General features: G+C 41.7%; 3 protein-coding genes across 9 annotated transcripts in view; 1 reads left to right on the top strand and 2 right to left on the bottom strand.

The window, feature by feature from the left end:
• The window catches only part of KRR1 (KRR1 small subunit processome component homolog), a 13697-nt gene extending 9833 nt beyond the window's left edge, over positions 1-3864 (top strand). For all 3 annotated transcript variants that reach the window (XM_053255771.1, XM_053255770.1, XM_053255772.1), the window contains 3 exons: positions 592-669; positions 1112-1205; positions 3300-3864. In XM_053255771.1, coding sequence (XP_053111746.1) covers positions 592-669; positions 1112-1205; positions 3300-3433 — 306 coding nt within the window. In that variant the 3' untranslated portion in view covers positions 3434-3864. The remainder of the gene's footprint in view (positions 1-591; positions 670-1111; positions 1206-3299) is intronic.
• LOC128327242 (glioma pathogenesis-related protein 1-like) overlaps positions 1-22178 on the bottom strand; it is a 26485-nt gene extending 4307 nt beyond the window's left edge. Inside the window, exons 1-8 of the mRNA XM_053255777.1 lie at positions 22164-22178; positions 18403-18519; positions 17883-17909; positions 15199-15301; positions 12106-12348; positions 10269-10375; positions 9148-9230; positions 4051-4174 (exon numbers count right to left, since the gene is read on the bottom strand). Coding sequence (XP_053111752.1) covers positions 4051-4174; positions 9148-9230; positions 10269-10375; positions 12106-12348; positions 15199-15301; positions 17883-17909; positions 18403-18458 — 743 coding nt within the window. The 5' untranslated portion in view covers positions 18459-18519; positions 22164-22178. The remainder of the gene's footprint in view (positions 1-4050; positions 4175-9147; positions 9231-10268; positions 10376-12105; positions 12349-15198; positions 15302-17882; positions 17910-18402; positions 18520-22163) is intronic.
• LOC128327235 (ancylostoma secreted protein-like) overlaps positions 16985-22246 on the bottom strand; it is a 77622-nt gene continuing 72360 nt past the window's right edge. For 4 of the 5 annotated variants that reach the window (XM_053255761.1, XM_053255759.1, XM_053255760.1 and 1 more), the window contains 3 exons: positions 22164-22246; positions 17883-17909; positions 16985-17793 (listed from right to left, as the gene is read on the bottom strand). In XM_053255761.1, the coding sequence (XP_053111736.1) occupies positions 17444-17793; positions 17883-17909; positions 22164-22246 (460 nt within the window). In that variant the 3' untranslated portion in view covers positions 16985-17443. Of the gene's footprint in view, positions 17794-17882; positions 17910-18396; positions 18520-22163 lie in introns of those variants that run through there. The other variant, XM_053255762.1, reaches the window with a different exon arrangement.

Genomic DNA, 22246 nt, shown 5'->3' with positions numbered 1-22246 from the left:
TGGACTGATTTGAACCAAATTGGGTACAGCTGTAGGAACACATAGGGACACCTCAACAGCGTAGTTTATGATGTCACCCACCCCCAATTCAAGATAGTGGGTGTGCACATTTGAGGCACAAGTGGACTAACTTGTGAACTGCTTTTCCTTAAGGATAGCAGGCTAATAATAGACTATTGTACTATATTAGAAATTAGGTTGTGTTGTGTAGCATTATTTCTGAAGAAGTGACTCACTCACAAAATAAACTTATTGACCTACATGATGAGGAAAATTACTGAGTAGTCTCATTGAAATTAATTTCAACTGGACTGCTTTGAGTAGTTTTTCCTCATCATGTAGGCCAATAAGTTGTGTTAGTACATTAAGTTCTATCTATTGCACATTGCTTTATAAAGTATTTTTAGTGTCAATATTAAGTAAGATCAGTCCATGGTTTTAACATGTTCTCTTGCATTAAGTTAAAGTCACAGATTCAGTACAGGTTTCTGAAGTCTGCCACCTTATTGTCAGCATTTTTTAAATGGAGAAAATGGTAACATTCCTCCATATGGAGAACAGTTCATCTAAATATAATCACGATCTTTACAGATTGATAAAGAATTGGCAAGTGGCGAATATTTCTTGAAAGACAGTCAGAAGAAACGGAAGAGAGTGGAAGAGATAAAGGTAAGGCCATTTTGATGTATTTGGTAGGGATGTGCATGAACTGCGGTTCAAACTGTATTTTGAGCACCTTTTGGGCAGGGGGACTAGAAACCTTAAGAAAAAGGAGGGCAGGTCCTTACCTGCTCTCCACTGCCCCATGCAGCTTCCTGCTGGTGTGGTTCGTGTCCCTAGAAGCCCCACCTGGCGTCAGCACACACATGGCATCCGCCAGGCAGGGCTTCTAGGGACACACAACACCCCAGCAGGAAGCTGCATGGGACGGCAGAGCGCAGGTAAGGATCTGCTCTCCTTTTTCTTCAAGTTCCTAGTCCCCCCACTGCCCCAAAAGTTCTCAAACTGCAGTTTTGCACATCCCAAGTATTTGGTGTTTATTTTTGCAATTTGTTATCAACCATACTTGTATGTATGTGCTACCTGAAATGTGTGGCTTCATTTCTATCAGGCAAAACAAGCAGAAGCAATTAATAAGAGACAAGAAGAAAGAAACAAAGCGTTTATTCCGCCGAAGGAAAAGCCAGTTGTAAAGCCAAAGAAAGGTAAGAAAGATAGCTGCTATTTCAAACCTCTGCTAATCATTTTCCATAATATTTTTAGTGGTGTTTGCTACAGCGGGATATTGAAGAAAAAGTACTTTGTCTTGTTTTGCACATTAAATTAACACTGGTCTTTCACTTGGGTTGAGAGACTTTGATGCTGACTAGCCTGGGAAAATGGAGGAAGTGAGGGGATGCAGTATGTAGTAAGGAGTTCTGCTGCCTTCCAGGATAAGGTTTAATATGCAAAATTGATAATATTTTTACTCTTATTCAAGAAAATGTATTGTCTATTATTATAATGTATTGGAATGCAGTACCTAATAATAATATTTAATAATCTAGTATTTTTAAAATCATGTCTTTGACTGCATTGTCTAAAATATAAAATATTTGTATTGGCCCAAATAATGGGGTACAAGAAACTTGGGGGAGCAGCTTGATGGTGGTGGCTGTTCTCCTTTTTTGTTTTAAACAGTGCTGTCTCTTTAAGTGCTGCCAATTTGAGGTGACCACCGCTTGCCATTGCTTTTCCGTTATATACTGGGAATTTCGAGGATGCAGCAGAAAAGAGATTGTTTCACTACTGATAAGCCTCCCTACCCCAAATGGGTGCAATTCATGAAAGTGATGAAGCTCCTTCCTCATTTTAGCCATTCATGAAAGCAGTGGCAGAAATCGAGGAGGAGGTTGGGCCTAGCACTGATTTTTCTGCTCATTTCTCTCCTCTTCAGCCCAGCTCTATCTGCAGTCATACAAAATCAATCTGAGGCCCTTGTAACTTCTTGGATAATTGTGGCTCACTGTATGGGTTCTCATAGTCACTTCCATGAAAATATTGGGCAAGGTCCAGACAAATTGTTCATGATTGAGCACCATTGAAATAAATGAGATAAGTTAACCATGACTAAAGTCCCATTAATTTCAGTGTGACCTTTTCATGACTAACTTAAGTCTGGATCCTGCCCATTATTTTAAAATAAAGACTGACAAAATGTAAATCTGGCTGCTTCTTTGCTTTTACTACAGTGTTCCCTATTTACCCGATACTAAACCAAAACCATGTTTCAAAAACAAATTTACAAACATAAACAGATTGAGATCTGAGATGCAAAAACATAAACTCTGAGAAATACTGACTCCCCCCCGCCACACACACCTGGTCAATGTTACTTAAATGTATGGAGTAGCCTCCAAAGCAGTGACAATATGAGAGTGGCTTAGCGGAAGCAATTTCTGCTTGGGGACTGCAGGTAGAAGAGATGGTGATGATGGAAATTGCTTCCCTTAAGTCCATCTTACACTAGCACCACTCTGGATATTTGTTATCAGTGGATTCTATGCTGCTCAAGTATAGCGCTTACTATTATAGACAATAATAGTGTACAGTAAGCTACTTTCCAAGGCAATTTGAGTGGTTCTAAACAAGGCTGTTTTTATTCTAGTAGATTTGCCAGTTGTTCATTTTAGTTAAGGTGTATGCTTGTTGTAGAGGAAGCCAAAATAAGTTATCTAAGAAACTAGTGCTTCATGGAAGTTATCCTGGATGCATATTTGTCTAGTTTTACTTAGGCTTGTTCTAAATTAATTAAATTTATATCCCGCTCTTCCTCCAAGGAGCTCAGAGCGGTGTACATGGTTATTTTTATGCTCACTGCAACCCTGTGAGGTAGGCTAGGTTGGGAGATACATGACTGGCCCAGAGTCACCCAGTGAGTTTCATGGTTAAATGGGGATTTGAACTCAGGTCTTCCCGGTCCTAGTCCAACACTCTAACCACTACGCTATGCTGGCTATATGTGCTTTTGAAAAGGGGCAAGGGGGAAAGGCTCACTTTTGCAGGGTTCCTTCCACTAGACTGCAGTGCAACCTGAGCACCTCAGGGATTCATGGTTAGGCATATGTGGAACTGGTATGTTTCATATGCAGGTGCTTAGAAACATGGCTAATGATGGTGCAGAGTTGGTAAGGGTGTTGCATGTCATTTGGCTTCTTGTTTAAATTGATTGATGTGCATAAAGCATTTGAATATCTCTTTAGTCTAATATGTTAATCTAGAAAATACCACCTATTTTAAGAACTTTTTTCCTTGTCTAGCTACTTCTGAAACAAAAATTGATATTGAAGTCATTAAAGAAAAGGTTAAAAAGGCAAAGAGGAAGAAGTTGGGAGCACTTCCTGTGGAAGAAGTAAAGTTAAAAATGGCAACAGTTAAGAAGAAGAAGAAATGATTAAAAGGCTTCAGTACTTCTCTTTTTCAAAGGAGGAAGAATCTTCGTATTTATAACTGACTTTCTTTGCAGTCCTCATCAAAGATGAAAGCTTCACCTTTTTCTCGTGTGGGGGGAAAAGCTAGTGACTTAAAGCTTTTAATAAGGACTTTTGAATTGTGACTTCAGTCACTGAGAGGATTTTGTAATGCGTAAATATTGCTCAAATATGTGACATTATTTGTAATATTTTTGTGTTCGACTCTTGCAGTGAGTGCTTCTCTGAAACTACAAGAGAGAACAGGTTTTTCATGGGAAGATATAAACTTTTTTTCCAAGCACAAACATAAATTGATATTACATAAACGATTCAATATGTTTAGGTATGAACATTCTAATGTTTTTGGTCTGTTTTATATCAAGTATGTTTGAATTAAAGCTTTCAAAGAGTGGTTTTGCATTGATTTACATGTACATGTAGCATTGCTATCACCAGAACTCCCTTGCATAAAGAAGTGCCATAATGCAGGCTTAGGCATCTCTGTCTTTCATAAATTCAGTGTATCTATATCTTGGCCTCATTCCATAGTTAAAAATCATTTGGTTTTTATACCTTATTACCATTTCAGTGATCTGTAGACATTTTGGGATAATTCCTCTGCACTATTAAGACTGCTGCAAAAGTCAGTAACACTGACAATAGTCTTAGTATTAGAATGGTGATGCAGTACTGGTCACAAGATGGTGGCTCCCAGAATTCACCTATTAAAAAAACCAAACAAACATTTTTTGGTAGGTAGAACTTCATTTAAGGCAAAATCACTTCAGTCGCATCATAGGAAGGTGGCATACTGTCCGAACTTCCCCATATGTATTGTAAAGCCAAGTGCTTGGGGAGGCACATAGCCCCTCCTCCCAGGTGCAAGAGGTTGGCTATCTTAGATCTAGCAATAGCAATAGCACTTACATTTATATACCGCTTTATAGCCAGAGCTCTCTGAGCGGTTTACAATGATTTTAGCATATTGCCCCCAACATTCTGGGTACTCATTTTACCGACCTCGGAAGGATGGAAGGCTGAGTCAACCTTGAGCCCCTGGTCAGGATTGAACTTGTAACCTTCTGGTTACAGGGCAGCAGTTTTTACCACTGTGCCACCAGGGGCTCTTAGGCCAAAAGTTCCCCTCTTAATTAAATGGGGCAGTGAAATGAACATAGAAACTATCCAAGATTGGCCACAAGAATTTGTCTGTAAATGCTACTGCAGTATCCACATTATTCTTCCTATTCCCTTCTCTCTTCCTCTCTCCCAACAGGTAGAATTAATATTTAAGAGGCCCAAATTCTTGAATTTAAGTCTTGCAGGAGAGAAGTCCATTTTTTAAAAATGCAACAGACACTACATGCCTTATAAGGCAGTGATCATCACTATTTTTCCAAGCAGGTCACATTGGCAAAACCCCTTCAATGTGGGAGCCATTTCCTGCTGTTCTGACCTGCACTGTTCTCAGTGCTGGGAGGGCCCTTTAAGAGAACATAGGAAGCTGCCACAATTACTAAGTAATTCTAGAGTTACATAAACCAACAGAGAGACTAACAATATTTACCTGGCTTGCTACTTTGCATGTGTACTAAACCTACAATGTTGTTAGGAACATAGAAAGCTGCCATATACACAGTCAGACCATTGGTCTATCTAGTTCAGTATTGTCTTCACAGACTGGCAGCTGCTTCTCCAAGGTTGCAGGCAGGAATCTCTCAGCCCTATCTTGGAGAGGCCAGGGAGGGAACTTGGAACCTTCTGCTCTTCCCAAAGTGGCTTCATCCCTTAAGGGGAATATCTTTCAGAGCTCACACATCAAGTCTCTCAATCATATGCAACCAGGGCAGACCCTGCTTTGCTAAGGGGAAAAGTCATGCTTTCTACCACAAGACAAAGCCCTTTTAAGAGCTGTATGGGGAAATCACTGGAAAGGGCTCTACATGTCAGTGCTTCATGCACACCTATGGTATAGGAGCTTAAGAGGATTTCATTTCCCTTAAAGGAGCCCCAGCAGCTCTGGTCAAAGTGCAGCACTGTGTGGTGGAAATTGTGGTCTCTGCATGGTGCCAGGGGGACCATGCAGAATATTCAGCTTTGGCCAAAGCTTTGCACAGGCCCAATAAGCAATTCGGGAGCTGTATGTAGGGTTGATAGAAGCTGCCACTGGCTCCTGGGCCTTACAATGAAGAGCACTTTTGTAAGGGGTTGGTTCTGAAAAGTTTACATACAGAAGACTGAACAGCTAGACAACTTAATAGGCTCCATCAAGACTGCAAGCAACTAGCACTCCTGTGGTCCGTATGTTTTGCAGCAATGCATATTTTTTGGCCACACCAAGTCAAACAGTATGGAGACGTCTATCCTGGAGTTACTAGTAGTCTGTCTCTCTGAAAAACTAATTGGCACAAGTCTATGTGCTCTATGAAAGGTTCCCATGCCCCAGAGCACATTGTGAAGCATGTAGCAAAAATGCTGCTGGGAAACTGACAAAAAGGAATCTTTTTTTAAAAAATTGCCATATGATTACTCCCATAATTAGAGAAACTTGTGTGGCCCAGGCTGTACACCAAGGCTATACAACTTCAGCTGTTATTGGACTACAGCTTCCACCATTCCCAGCCACAGTGACCAATAGGGATTTGGGGAGTTGTAGTCCAACAACAGCTAAACACCTGAAGTTGTGCAACCCATAATTGCAACAGCAGCTAATTGCAGAAGTAATTATTAAGAGCCAGTGGCCCAACGGGCCCCGAGTGGTGCTGGTGGTGGTGCTGGTGCTGGTGCTGGTGCTGCAGCAGCAGCACCAAGCATACAGATGTCAGGTCCAGAACAGAAATTCAGGTAGAACATGCCAACACTGATGGGCTCACATGACTCGACCAATGGTTGCTCACACACCTTTGGTGGTGACCCTGACATTAAACATAATGTGTGGAGCCTCCCAAAGGGAACACATGGGGGAAGTGACATGCAAAGCATGTCTGCATATTGTTCTGTTTCTCTGCTTTGCTTCAATTCTCTAGTCACCGAACCAAACTGCTGCACTTCATTCCTCATTTGTGCCAGCTGTCAGCCCTTCACTCAGGAGGATTGTGATATTGCTTACAGAGTGATCTTAGAAAATGTCCTCTTGTAAGCCCTATTCAGACATTATGAGGCTATTCACAAGCGCATGCAGAACTGGGGCTAATGGAACCCAGCCTGGTTTTGCACACGCATGCGAACCACCAGGATTGCACCCAATCCCAGCAGTTCCATGGCGGCAAACCCTCTTGTGGAGCCACCCTTCTAAACAGGGTTAGGTGAGCAAACACTCTCCTAACCCCATTTATCTGATCGTGTGTCAGCCGCAGCTGCTTGCATCTGCAGCTGACAGACTTGGGGTGGGGTGGGGGTCCCCATAATGCACTGCACACACTCAGTACATTATTGGAGCTTGGGGGTGGGGGGGATGAGGCAATGTGTCCTGGCACCCTGACTCTCGGAGCTACCAGCAAGAGCCAGTGCTTGTCTGGGTGGGTGATTCGCCCACCCAGGAAAGAACTGCTCATCTGCGGTGAAGGTATGTTTTACCAGACTTCCCCACAGCCTGCCCTTTAGCCCTTCTCACTGCTCGTGAGAAGAGGCTCTATTTCTAAGGAGGCTGTACTGGAAGTCCTGCCCATGTCAATCGCTCACTCCCGCCAGCGGGTTGGTCATGCTTACAGGCTTTGTCTGAAGTGGTGAATGCTGTAAACATGGTGGTAGGTGCTGCCATGATCCAAGTGTGATGGCAATGCCCAGGCCTGTCGATCATGGAAGCACTCACCATCATGCTTACAGCCTTTGTCACTTCAGATGAAGGCTGTAAGCACGACTGATCTCCTAGCAAAGGGTGTGACTGATGCGCCAGGCAAGACTTCCAGCACATTATGAGTATAGCCTTCTTAGTAATGACATCTGAGTAGGCTCTATTTTTCCCCATTTTCTCCATTGTGATAAACCTTGTTGTATAAATTTTATTACTTGATATGTAATGTGCTGAACTACAGAACTTCTTAACTGCATCAATAGCTGTCCTTTTTCTCATTAAAACAAGAAGCTCTGGTAAGAACTAATCTGCCTTCTTTCCTTTCACTATAATTTTAACTGGTAATTACCATTTCCATAAGTTAGCCCTCTTCCGCCTCAAATGTTTGTGCATCCGCCATCTTGAAGTGGGGTGGATGACATCATCACAAAACTATGCTAGTGTCCCTATGTGTCCCTACAATCATACCAAATTTGTTTCAAATCTGTCTAGGCATTGCAAAGTTGATACACACACACACACACACACACACACACACACACACACACAAATGGGTGATCTCATAAGCTTACTTTCCATAAGAAACATATGCTAAAAGTATGTTTTGAAGTACATGAAAAGGAAATGGAGCAAAAGTATATACTACCTGTCCTAGATCAACTCACATTAAAACTTTACCACAGATTGCTTCATGAATGCAACAACTTCTGTATTGTGCAGCATTTGCTGCTTTGGCTATAATGTTCCCTCAACACCGAACTGAATAGGATGTCCAACCTTTTTCAGAAGGCTGTGGAAAGTCTATGAGAAGGCATATTAACACTAAACTATGAGCATGAATGAACTATGGGGATGATTTTTATCTTAATTTAATGCTATTGAAACCCACTACAGGTTGAGTATCCCTTATCCGGACATCCGAAATCTGGAATGCTCCAAAATTCGGACACCACGCCGTAACAAAAACAAAAAACAAGATGCCTCAGCTCAATCGCTCGCAGATTCCCAATTTTGCTGCTTTTAAACATGCAGCCAAAACTTACTTATTTCAGAAGGCTGTTAGTGACAGGGGCTTTGTAATTCTCTCTAGTTGTGGCTCTGTTTGTATTGTGAAGCTTTTAAATGTTTTTTATGTTCTCGCTTTGGAACTAGAGGGAAAAGGGAAACTCCCCCTCCTCCACTACCTGCTCCGTTTGGTGCCTGCTCTGCTGGCACCTGTTTTGATGCTCTGGATCCCATGCCCAAGGTATCTCATTATGCAAATACTCTAAAATCCGGAAAAATCCAAAATCCAGAACACTTCTGGTCCCAAGCAGACCGGATAAGGGATACTCAACCTGTATCTTGTAGCTGTTGGGAATTCTCTATGGTAGAGAACCCCCTTTTTTTTTCATTATAGCAGAGTGCACAGAGGCACAACACAGTGGATTTTGTTAGGCATGCGTGTATGCTGAGAGTAAAGTAACTTGAAGCCAATTCATAGTTTCAAATCAATATATAAGGCATTTATTAGAGAACTCCATTCTAGATAGGAAAGTGAGGAGTTAGGTTCTCTAATCTAGCTAGCTAGCTGGATGCAGATGGATTCTGCATCTCTGCACACATGGTGCAGGGAGAGGAGCTTGCTTGCCTGTTGCAAGGTAGAAGGAACAGGAAGAGGAGAGAGAGAGGAAGGAAGTTAATCCCTAAGAGTACCAATCTACATTCCAAAGGGATAGTGTCAGAGCAGTAGAGAAGGGATGACCAATGTCTTGACCCTCTAGCCCTCTGACTCACTAGTCTGTCCTCCACTGTCTTTTGAGACAAGAGACAGCGCAAAGTCTTTAACTTCCAACAGTAGCAATGCTTGATAATTCCACTTTTCTATATGTAATTATGCAAGACCAGTTCCTTTTTACTTACCACAGAGTCTGTGTACACATGGTTCCCCAGGACACTCACTGCATGCTGCTCCTTCATGATATGGCCTTGTAGGATAATTTCCCCTGTGCAAAAGAACAGCTTTTTCAGCTCACAATGGAAAGGGAGGGAGATGGAGAATGAATTACAGGTTCTTGTTCAAATTTCATTCAAACTGCTTTAACTGAAATTGTAGTCTGGAAGAATTCTTAATATGTAGTTAAATTGTAAGTAGAAATTAGAAACAATGAGGTCCTATAATTCAGCAAAACTTCACAAAGGGCTTTTTCTGAGATTGAGAATGATTTAGCCTTTTCAAAATTAGGACGGAAACACTGAACTCACTAATATTAACTCCTAGCTGTTTTACAATTATTTTAGTGTGATGATGGATCTGAAGCTCAGATTCTCATTATCATTATGACCTCCTGAGCAATTTATTATAATATGTAAGTGGCCATTGAGCTCTCACTACTACTCTAAGGACTAAGAAACTGGTAAAAGTGGATGTTACAACTTATATTATGTTTCCTTTAAAGGTAAAGTGTGCCATCAAGTTAGTGTCAACAACTGGAGCCCACAGAGCCCTGTGGTTGTCTTTGGTAGAATACAGGAGAGGTTTACCATTGCCTCCTCCTGCGCAGTATGAGATGATGCCTTTCAGCATCTTCCTATATCGCTGCTTCCCAATATAGGTGTTTCCCATAGTTTGGGGAACATACCAGCGGGGATTTGAACTGGCAACCTCTGGCTTGCTAGTCAAGTCATTTCTCCGCTGTGCCATTAGGTGGCCTTAATTGTAGTTGTCAAAAGTTCAACAGTTTAAACTTTCTTTTCCAAGATCACTGCCTTTTGGCTTGCTGTCAAGAGAAACAATAAGATGATACAATGTATGCAGCTCAGCTTGTGGGAGTAATGGTGAATACAAATATGATAACTGGGAGTCTGTAGTTATAAATATATGCAAGTTAGGATGATATACTTGTTCTGAGTGTGAGCTATAATTCTTACCATGACCAAAGAGGACTAAATGGGTTTTGAATATCCACTGTTGCCAATTTCTTAGTTCCAGAAGGTACTCCCCAAGAAAACTTCTTATACGAATTTTAGATCCAAAAGCTTACCCAGGCCCATAGTTACAAATGAAGTGTGCAGCGTTGGGTCCAAATCCCTGCACATTAAGACAGAAGTGAACAGCACAACCAATTTTGTAGCTTTCAGCCCAAACCATCTGAAATGAAAGTGACACAGTCTGATGATGATTTAGGATTCATTAAGACTTAGCTTATGCGATATACCTGAATCAGGGATTGTAAGAGTTAGGAACATAGGAAACATAGGAAACTGCCATATACTGAGTCAGACCATAGGTCCACCTAGCTCAGTATTGTCTTCACAGACTGGCAGCAGCTTCTCCAAGGTTGCAGGCAGGAATCTCTCTCAGCCCTATCTTGGAGAAGCCAGGGAGGGAACTTGAAACCTTCTGCTCTTCCCAGAGCGGCTCCATCCCCTGAGGGGAATATCTTGAAGTGCTCACACATCAAGTCTCCCATTCATATGCAACCAGGGCAGACCCTGCTTAGCTATGGGGACAAGTATGTTTGCTACCACAAGACCAGCTCTCCTCTCCTTACACACACACACACACACACCCCAAACAAACAAACCCACCCTTGTAGCACATAGAACTAGTTTGCAAATAAGTGTTTTACTGCTAGTGTTCATAAAAGAAGGGGTTGCCTTTACAAACAAGCTGAGACAGCCAGTGACAACGAACAAAGCAACCCTATAGCTTCAACTTGCTCTTATGACTAGCTGTAGATAGTTGTGCTCTTTCTGCCAGAACATATAGCTGCCTCGTAGTTTTTCCGGCTTGCTATCCTTTCACTGATACCACTGACCTTTGAGCTTGAGATTATGTTTTTATGACACACTGGCCCATACTGTGCATCAAACTGCCCATCCGGAAGAGTTAGGGTCAGGATTAGCATGCGTTGAGAGAGAACAAATATGGCTTCCTGGAAGGAAGCTCCCGATTAACCTCTCGGGAGTTTTCAATCCCGTCTGGTCTAATTATCTTCATTATTAATATGAAGATCAGAATGCATGCAGAGCTTGGCCTCTCCCCATCGGCCGGAAGTGGCTGGAAGCAGCAAGCGTGCGTGTGCCCGTTGCGGGCGTGCACGCGCCCGTCTGCCATGCGGGTGCACGCGCGGTTACTTCTTCTGGCCACTTCTGGCCGATGACAAAAACGGGGCGGCAGGGAGGAATGCTGCCACCCCAAGGGGCTTAAAAGTGACGGAGCGCTGGCGGGGGATATGCGGCGGGAGGGGTGAGTGCACCCTCCCCCGCCCTTAAAGGACTACCCCACCGGTGCCGAAGAAACTTCGTGCACATTCCTACTCTGCAGCCCTGTTCCGAAGGGGCTGCTTACAAGTGTAGGGTGAGGCAATAGTGGTTCCCTTTTACAAACAATCATCTCATCCATCCAGTAAAACCATCTTAGCTCTCCGATGTTTCAGCAAAGAAATTTGCTGAGAGTCAGATGGAGAAACAGAATCCATTTTTGCATGTTAGATTGTGCTTCAGAATGCTCAAACAGCTTCACACTTTATGTCAGTAAGCTTTATAACAACCCCGTTAGGAAGATCAGGAAGTGGCTGACATGCTGCGCAAAATCCTGTGCACGTTGTCACATAATGTGCATGCAGTTGCACAAATGCACACAGTTGCAGGATAATACGGCCATTATTTCAAAAGATATGTACATTATATTACAACATGCATGGAACTTTGTGCAGTATGTCAGTCACTGTCAGCATCCTCACTGTATATGATGCAGGGCGGACTGAAAGAGGCTGCCTTTTATCTGCTGAGTTCTTCAAGCAGGGATTTTCTGGCTCACAGCACACATTACACCACAACACTGCACCAGCTCCCAAGACATAATCAATGGCTTACCTGAGTGTAATGGCCACATACGTTACTGCAATCCCTTGTGTTATAGTTGTAAGACTGAACTTCATTATGCCAATGAGTGAGAGCTGCAGTCACATTAAAAAGGGAAAGGGAACCAGTCCAAATATTTTCTCCAACTGCTCTAAAGGTGGGGTGGGCCTTTCCAGATTTGAGATCAGGATTATGATTGAACTGGCACATCTTCGCCCAGGCCCTGGCTGTCTTTGCTAGATCACTGTCCCAGCTCTGCAAAAAAGGGCAAGTTGGCTATACTCATTTCATGTATAACTCTTTCCCTTAAAACAAAAATAGGTTTAAAGGAAGAATGAAAGTTTTACAAATTTAATCATACTCCCCAAAGTGTGGAACTTGTAATTTAAGTATTAATTTTCATACAGTATGAATAGTAAAGACATTGTACAGTTTTAAATCTGTATTTTATATATTTAAATCATTTATATCTCACCCTTCTGTCTCAATATGAGACATATAGGGCGGTTCACAAGAGATAAAATATAATCTCAATAAAATGAAGTAACCAAAGAAAAATCAAAACCAAATACTGGAAACAAATCAATACAGCAAACAGATAAATTAAGAAATCATACAGCAGATAAGAACTAACTACAGAGACAAAGAGACAAAATAATAATGTGCCCTGTAGTCAAAGGCCTACTGGAATACAAAGTCTTTAAGCTGCACAAAATAAAGTTATTAGATTTCATGTGTCTACATCACACCTCAGTCTTCCTCCGCAGATGGAGCAAGAATAACTCAACTAAAGAAAGCACAAGAGGCAACGGGCACCTGCTAGCTGCCCACTGATCTCCTTTCCTCTTATGCTGTCATTTGAGTAGCCAGAAATTGTGCGCAAGTGATAAATGATGAAGAGATGGGGACAAGACTGGGCATTGGGCTGTGAAATCATGGGACAGCCAGATCCTTGGGGTGTGCTTTTGGGGAAGAAGTCTGGAAATAGGTTATGTGTATGCACAAATGATGCTGGGGTGAACCTAGGAAGCTGCCCTGTATTGAGTCAGACCATTGGTCTATCTAGCTCAGCATTGTCTACAGAGACTGGCAGCGGCTTCTCCAAGGTTGCAGGTAGGAATCTCTCTCAGCCCTATCTTGGAGAAGCCAAGGTAGCCAAGGGGGTGGGGGAAGACAGAGATGGGGGAAGGGGTGGCTCCCCCATGAGGCCAAGTGAGACAATGGCCTCAGATGGTGAGTGCGCCATAAGGTGGCAAGTGTGGGCAGAGGTGCACCTAGGTAATTTTGGAACCTGGACCTAAAGGCCTTTGGAGGCCCCCTCCCCTGCAAATTAAGCATCATCATGCTTGGCCTGGGACAGACGAAAGAGGATTTGGGGGCCCCACCTGGGGCTGTGGAGGTCCTGGACTTCAGCCTGGAAGTCCAGGGGTAAGAGCACCTCTGGTGTGGGCATCACCACCTGGCCTCTTTTCTGTGTTGCTGTGTGAACAGAAGCTTCTCTCTCCCCTCCCCAACTTTGCTACCTAGGCTGAACCCCACTAATTTCAGCCATGTGCATTAAGAACTACCAGTGCCTGATTTAAGCACAAACTAAGTAAGCGACAGCTTAGGGGCCTCTACAGCATTATGCGGGAACTCTAAATAGCAAAAAAAAAAAAAAAAGTCGACATTTCAAGTTTTACATACTGTATGTTAGCCCCCTGCTAACTGAACAAAGAGGCACCTTTTAAAAGCGGCAATTCCCTTTCATTAGCAGGGGGAGAGCAATTGGCCCTATCTATCATCTGCACAGCATCCCTCCAGTGGCTATTGCTGGTGTCTATCTTAGATTTCTTTTTTAGATTGTGAGCCCTTTGGGGACAACGAGCCATTTCATTCATTCACTCATATCAGTGTAAACAGCTTTGGGAACTTTTGTTGAAAAGGGGCATATACATTTTTGTCCTATTCATATCCATATTTTCATTTAAAGGTATTTCTAATGAAAATAAGCTTTTTGCAAGGTTATAGTTTTTGTTAGATTCTTAGTTTATCATGGCATCTTTGCCAAGCCAAAAAAAAAAAAAAAAACCCCAAACAAACAACTTTGTTATTTTCATTTTCATTGTCATTTCCCTTAGAATTGTGTGTGTAAAATGCTATGGGGCCTTTTAAGCTTTAGCATGGCTTAGGGCCTCAGCACGTCAAAATCTAGCCCTGAGAACTACTGTGGGATCAGTGGAAGTATATGACTTGTAGGAATCGGGTGAAATGAATTAATGTATTTGAGATTCTCTCCCATAATCAATACATTCCTTGTAAGGTTTAGACACGGCTATGAAAACATGAATGTTTCATTTCGTTCATGAAATGGGATGACCAGGCCACACACACACACGTCACTTTCAAAGCCTTAATCAGGGGCTGTAGTAGGCATCACAGGTGTAGTATGCATGCAAAGTAGCAAGCCAGGTTAATATTGTTAGTCTTCCTGTTGGTTTATGCAACTCTAGAACAATTACTAAGTCTATGTTATTGCATTAACTACAAGCCATGCTGATCATGTAAGCAGAGAATAGCTAGTACAGCCTATTTAGAATTAATGTATAGGGAATAGTCTAGCTAGGCCTGTCTGTCTGAGAGCCAATGAAAATGCTGGTGCTTCCTTTGCCTTTGTATTTGCCTTCTCCATGTCGCTAGGCCCGCAAGTGGGGGAAGTGCCCTCTCTAACAAAGAGACCTTTAATTCCCAGCCGAACAATGATCCTTTTACCTAATAAGTTCAAGGTCCAGTGCTAACGAGTACAAGCTCCAGCCTTCATCAGTTTGAAAGAGTTCAGTTCATCACCAGTCTCCAAGCTGCACTACCTACTCCAATTCAATAGACTTCGTACCACACTCTATGAAATTTGTATTTCAGAAGTGAATACAATAAATTTAACTTTGTTGGATGTTTGGCTTATTTGACTAAAACTGGCTGAAATCATATGATGTTCAACACATTTATATCTCAGTGATGGTTGGTGCCTTTCAGAAGAATCTCTACATTATTAACCCACAGAAAGCACAAACAAATGTAATTTAATTTTACATTCTCTAGAGATACATAACATGACCATTCCCTTACCATACGTTTCATGTTGCTTGCTGGTGGCTCCACATTGGATCTAAATTGGTTATGTACTCTGACACACTCCTCAATAAACAGTGCATTTCCAATATCAGGCAACCTATTTGGGTCACAAAAGCAGCAGCAAATAAAGAGATCCAGGAATACCAAAAGACCAAAGAGCAGATTAATTTCTGTCATTCTTGAAGGACTCTCTTGCACAGAGAAAATGTATAAACTTGCTCTTTAGGTAGAAAATAGATCTTTGCTGTGCCAAAGATCTTCAGCTTGCCTGTTACCTCACTTTCCTCTGTCTGCAACATTTGAATACAGGAAATGAATCAGCTGAAGTATCTTGAGCCTCAGAGGAAACTGATTAGTCAATTTTGCATTTGAACTGTTCCTTTTCTTACACTTCCTTGTATATTGCTCTGAGTCTAACGTCTCTTCATACATTATATGTCCTTTACTTAGAGAGCAGCGGGGTACTGGACAATGCAAGTAATATAAAGTGCCTCATGTGAGTATGTGCAATTATTTTGAAATCATCCTTTTTCTAATTTTGCAATTTTTAAATTAATTCATAATGATGACAATAATAGCATTTGTATAAAATGTTTGAGTGTTCAAAGCACTTCACATGGTCTTGTTATCTTTGCAACAGACCTGTAACAGGCTAGTGAGTATTATTATTCCCCAACTGCAGTTGGGAAGCTGAGGCTGAGAGGGAGTGGACTGCCTAAGGCCACCTAGGGAGTTCATGAGTCAAATTAGTTAGTGAAAGTATCCATGGCAAACCGAAATATATACAACAATAAAATACACCGGGCAGCATCCAAACGAAGTTGTCAAAGAACGAAGAGCCTTAAAAATGGACAGGCAGGGTAAAAAAACATTACCCCACAACAAAATAATCTTTCAGGAAGGAATCTCACCCCTTTAATAGGGAAATGTTACATAAGAATTTCCAGTTTGAGAAGAAGGATGACATGACCTAGCCAATATATAAGAAATAGTGCTGGCTCAAATCAACAGCAACCCCAGCACACAATCATGTCAGGGCTGCTGCGAGAAGGTGCTCACTCTGACATCATTAAAGGACGTGCTGACGCATTCTTGGCATGTCCTTTACGCATGTGTAAGGTGTGATCATCCAAATCACTCTTCTATATGTGCTGCAAAACCCTGTTTATTTAGGGTTTCGCAGTGCATGTAGAGGAGTGATTTGGATAATCATCCCTTACATGTGTATAAAGGATATGCTGGGAATGCATCGGCACATTCTTGATGATGTCAGAGTGGGCACATTCTGGCAGCAGCCCCAGCATGATTGCATGTTGGGGCTACTGTTCTCTTGAAAAAGCTCATAGAGAGGTCAAGAAGCAGAGTTTTTGAAAAGCCAATGGAAGTTTATTTTAAGATAAGGTTTCCGTTCTCCATATTCATGAAGGTTGTTTTGAATTAAGCACCCTACAGGATGACCATTAGCTCAGGAATGACAGAATTTCTAACATACGCCTATCTAGGAAATTCTGACCAGTTCCCTCCAGAGGGTGATTAATCAACAGATGGAAAGGGGGCAAGGAGAGCTAGAAATGCACAAAACCATTCATCCTATGGCTCTGTTAAAAAAACAAAACACACACCCCAAAATTGTGAGTAATGGCTGTGGTTTCACACCCGTATGTAAAATGCACATGGTGTTACATGTGGGCTGCAGTTCAGGCCAATGCAGCTTTTTGCACACCTTTTTGCAGTGAACAAAGCAAGGTGTGAATCAGGAAGAAACAGCAACAATACAAAATTAAATTATAAAATAAGAGTATTAATTCAGAAGCATGAATTCAAAATGTGACCGCCTATAACCCAAACAGATGCCAACTAACTATAGATAGATTTCCAAGTAGATTGCACTGGTCCAAGCACTGTTGCAGTAGCAGCCGTTTGGGTTAGGCTATCAACCACAGTATTTAGGAACATAGGAAGCTGCCATATACTGAGTCAGACCACTGGTCTATCTAGCTCAATATTGTCTTCACAGACTGGCAACGGCTTCTCCAAGGTTGCAGGCAGGAGTCTCTCTCAGCCCTATCTTGGAGATGCCAGGGAGGGAACTTGGAACCTTCTGTTCTTCCCAAATAAATCTTCTTTATTTTGAAAAAAATAAAATAAAATCAAGCTTGCTGCTCTTTGCTTTCTCTGATTTTTTAGGTCACATGGCTGACATACCAGCAATATTTAACGCGCAACACTGAAAACTACATTACATACAGGTTTTTACATTTTCAAAGCTTAGAATCGGTTTAACAGGCTGGAAAGGATTTTCATACATAAACAGTTGAGGATATCTCTTAGTCAACATAGCCACAGTGCCAAAAGTCAACAATACAAACAATGGTCTTAGAATTAAAACAACAATGCAGTATGAATCACATGCTGAGCGTGAAGGAACAGGAGCACTGGGGTATGAAGGAGCAGCATGTGGTGGCTTCCGTGGTGGCATTAAATCGGTAGGGTGTGGAGGAATGGGTTGCGGGGGAAGGGGAGGAGCCTTTGATGGGGACTTTTTGTCCTGCTCAGGAACATCCCAGTCTGGATACCAATCAGAGTAGCCTAAAAAACAGAAAGCTGTCAGCCCTAGAAAAGCAGTATAGGCAATCCAAATAATAATGAAGCCCATCAAAATAACAGAAGATACTTACTTATCAACTGATCGCGCTGTGGATTCTCTAGAGAATTAAAAGAAAGTTATGTAAACATTGAACCAAATCTAGTGCTCTCCAACCCAACCATATCTGTTTAATCTGGATAGTTGCTTACAGCAGAACCCTGTGCATGTTTATTCAGACTATTCAATAGACTAGGTTGCAATCCTCTGTACACTTGCCTGATAACGTCCCACTAAACATAGTGGGACAGGACTTGTTATCAGGCAAGTGTACAGAGGATTGCAACCTAGTCTATTAAAAGCTCTAAAGCCATTTCCATTATCAGTAGCTTTTTGTTTTGTTTTTAGTTCAAACCTCTTGTACTCTCAATCTCTTCCTCTGATGATGCATTGCATTACAGTGCACTTCCTATGTAGCTGACTGTAGTCTGGGGAGGGAAGTTATAATCCTATTTTGATTTACATTATGACACTGAAATACAATAAGCATATTTCAAAGTTTAACCCCTTCTAACTGGGCAAAAAGGAATCTTTTAATGTAGCGACTCTCTTACTGTATCTTTAATAGGGGAATCACAGTTGTTTGTCCCTGTTCGTCCCAGTATAGCATCCCTCCAGCGGCAGCTGCTGGTGTCTCTCTTGTGTTTCTTTTCAGATTGTGAGATGAGTGACTGGAGAGGGGAGGCAAGAGGAGGTAAATGCCCCCTCAGACAAGCAGTTCTCCTCCCACCTGCCCCCCTATTTCTTTTTCAGAAATCTAATAAGTGGGACACCGCTCACCCACCCAGAAATGCACTTTGTTCCTGCTGTGCCCCACCCCCTTGTGAACTCTTTTGGGACAGAGCAGAGGAGCATTTTCTCATTCCTTTCCCTATGTAAACTGCTTTGAGAATTTCCTTGCTGAAAAGCAGCATATAAATATTCTAAACAACAATATCATTCATTCATTCATTCGATTTATATACTGCCCTTCCAAAAATGACTCAGGATGGTTAGTTTACATCAAAGTAAAAACAATTAAAATCAAATAACAATTAAAATCAAAACTATATAAAAACAGAATAAAACTAATCAACAGTTAAAACATTTAAACAGTTAAAAACCCTGGAGAACCAGGCTGAACACTTACAGCAACGATTTATTTAAAAACGATTTACAACTAATTAAAAACCCTGGAAGGCCAGAACAAACATAGGTTTTAAGGGATGGCATTTCACAGCCTCGGGGCAGCTACAGAGAAGGCCCGCCTCTGAGTTGCCACCAGACGAACTGGTGGTAACTGGAGATGGACCTCCTCAGATGACCTTAACGTGTTGTGGGGATCATGTAGAAAACCACGCTCTCTAAGATAACTCGGACCTAAGCCATTCAGGGCTTTAAAGGTAATAACCAGCACTTTGTATTGTGCCCAGAAACATATCGGCAGCCAGTGCAGTTCTTTTAAGGCAGGCATAATATGCTCTCTCCAGGTTACCCCAGAGACCAATCTGGCTGTTGCATTTTGAACTAACTGAAGTTTCTGAACTACGTACAAAGGCAGCCCCATGTAGAGCCCCAATATTCGGGCCTGGAGCTTACCAGCTGATGCACCACTGTAATAAAAAACAACAACCCATCACCACCTCGAGGAGCTCTCGCTACATTGCAAAGAAGTGGTGAATGCCTTAACAGGCTAGGGTGAGAGTGACATGCATGATGCTGACATCTAAAGTGAGGTACTTCAGAGACAACTGTATAGCGCAACAACACCACGACTCTTACTCTTATAATATGGAATCCAGCCACCTTCCCACAACAAAATGCTTTTGGTTTAAGGATGGTGCATTTTCCCAGCACACTCAAACCACAGATATTCTTCTGGGGAAATGCTACTCTTTTCCCTGATAGCAATGTGGTCTCATGAGTGTCACAGGCACCAACTGCATACTGCTCCTGACACCACTGAACTCAGTTGGCTAATTCCCAGCTCTCCCCCCGCCCCGTCTGTGCCATTTTTATCCTAGCTAGCACTCAGCCCACAAAGAAAGGACTTACATGGAAGCTGAAACTTACAAGTCTAAAAACTTTTCAACTTGCAAGTCTAAAAGCTAAAGGCTGGAAAGCTGCCTTTACAGGATTTACTACTAAGGTGAAACTAACAATGGGCTTTGCCAGCAATTTGAAACTCATCAGTTTCAGCTCTGTGAGAGACTCCACATGTTAGCTAAGTTTGAATTCATATAATCCAGCCTTTAAAAGGGGAGAAAGAGAGTGCTTCGAGACAGAAGTCTTTTTTCTGCATATGTCGTGGGTTTCTGCATTGATCTTCACGTAGAAAAGAAATTGAAGTTTCCACCTGCAACAGTTCTTGCAGGATTCCTTTTTAAAAAAACTCATGTTGTTCTTTTCTTTCCACAATAAGGGTGGAACATTGCCGGTTGATTGTATGTAACTTCCCCTGTCACTACCTTCCAATTTATTGTGGGCATGTGCAAAAATATGGATGCCAACCTGAGATAGGCTTTTTAAAAAATCCTGTTGTGCACTTTCAGGTTATCAGTCTTCTGCAGCATCCTCCCCCTTCTGCTTGACCCTTCTCTGATTTCTATGGAGCTTGCAATGGGGCAGGCAGGGGTGTTGTTTAAGCGCAACTGCCCTGGTTGGAAGTGTCTCCGTTAAAAAAAACAACACACACAAAAATACAAAACCCAAATGTAGATTTAAATTCTTCAGTTTCTCTGGACACTGATAATAATTCGCTTCCTGAAATACTTTCCTCCTACTATAATATTTCCTTTTAATGACTTCACTGCAATCCTATGCACCCTTTCCTGGAAGTAAACCCCGACTGAACATAGTGGAACTTACTTCCAAGTAAATATGCATAGATTGTTCTGTTGAGACTGTGACAAAATGGGGGTTTCTTTTATTCTGGAATGTCAATTAGAAAATATTTGTTTGAATGTTTGTGATTGTTGGAAGTTAAGGACTTTGCGCTGTCTCTTGTCTCAAAAGACAGTGGAGGGCAGACTAGTGAGTCAGAGGGCTAGAGGGTCAAGACATTGCTCATCCCTTCTCTACTGCTCTGACACTATCCCTTTGGAATGTAGATTGCTAATCTCAGGGTGACTTCTTTCCTCTCTCTCTTCTCTTCCTGTTCCTTCTACCTTGCAAAATGGCAAGTTCCTCTCCCTGCACCATGTGTACAGAGAAGATGCAGAATCCATCTGCATCCAGCTAGCTAGCTAGATTAGAGATCCTAACTCCTCACTTTCCTATCTAGAATGCAGTTCTCTAATAAATGCCTTATATATTGATTTGAAACGATGAATTGGCTCCAAGTTACTTTACTGTCAGCATACACGCATGCCTAACCAAATTCTGCTGTGTTGTGCCTCTGTGCACTCTGCTATAATGAAAAAGGGATTCTCTCATCAAAGAGAATTCACAACAGTGATAAGGTATAAAGTTATACTGGAGGCTTTGTACTGAATGTAGTAGAGGCAGCAAGAGCACTGTGGTGATTGGGCAGTGGGGATTCCATTTGCAGATGAGAAGGAGTCTGTGACAGTTCAGGTTAGTTGGAGTGAAACTTACTGCTTGAGAGATGTTCTTTATTGTAGATATATACATATTATATGTATATCTATAAATATAAATAGCTATATTTATCTCTCTGTAAAGGAGATAAATCTTTATCTTTTTGGTTTATCTCAAACAAGTATGAATCAAGTATTAGTATGTTGGTTGTTGTTTATTCTGGATGGTATCTTTTACTGTCAATTCCCATAATGAAGATAGGAGGGTGGTTTTACCAAGACAACACAGCTACTCCAAGATGCTTCAGAGCTCAAGGTGAGGGCTGAAAGTTTCCTCAAGTGGTGGCAGCAGCTGATTATCTAGCTATAATATCTCAAAACCTCAAGCATCTGTGGCATCACAGAGACCACAATTTTCTCTTTTTAAAACTTTCATGTTTAATTGACACTTTTGTGATTTGTTGTGGAGGGAGAATAAATGATATAGCACTAAAACTATTCTTTAGACCAGGGGTGGGCAAACCTGGCCCTCCAGCTGTTGCTGAAGTACAACTGGATGGCCAGGCTTGTCCACCTCTGCTCTAAACTATAATCAGAAATCAATAAAATGCCTATAATATTTCCATTTCTTGTCAGAATACAATAAAAAACCCCATTTATTTAGTTGTAAATCCTAATTTAAGAGGATCTGTAACAGAATTCATAACAGTCTGAGAATAAGAAATGAGAAAATGGGAATTACTTTGCAATCCTAAATATAGGCATAGTTTCATGTTCACAGATGATAGAATTCTTACCACAGAGATTATCGGCACACTTTTCACCATTACATCTGCTGCATGGTCTTCCTCTTTCGTAAGGCCTCACTGGAAAATTCCCA

Source organism: Hemicordylus capensis, chromosome 5 (genome assembly GCF_027244095.1).
Source record: "Hemicordylus capensis ecotype Gifberg chromosome 5, rHemCap1.1.pri, whole genome shotgun sequence".
NCBI classification, from domain to species: domain Eukaryota; kingdom Metazoa; phylum Chordata; class Lepidosauria; order Squamata; family Cordylidae; genus Hemicordylus; species Hemicordylus capensis.
This window is presented reverse-complemented; position numbering and strand designations above follow the sequence as displayed.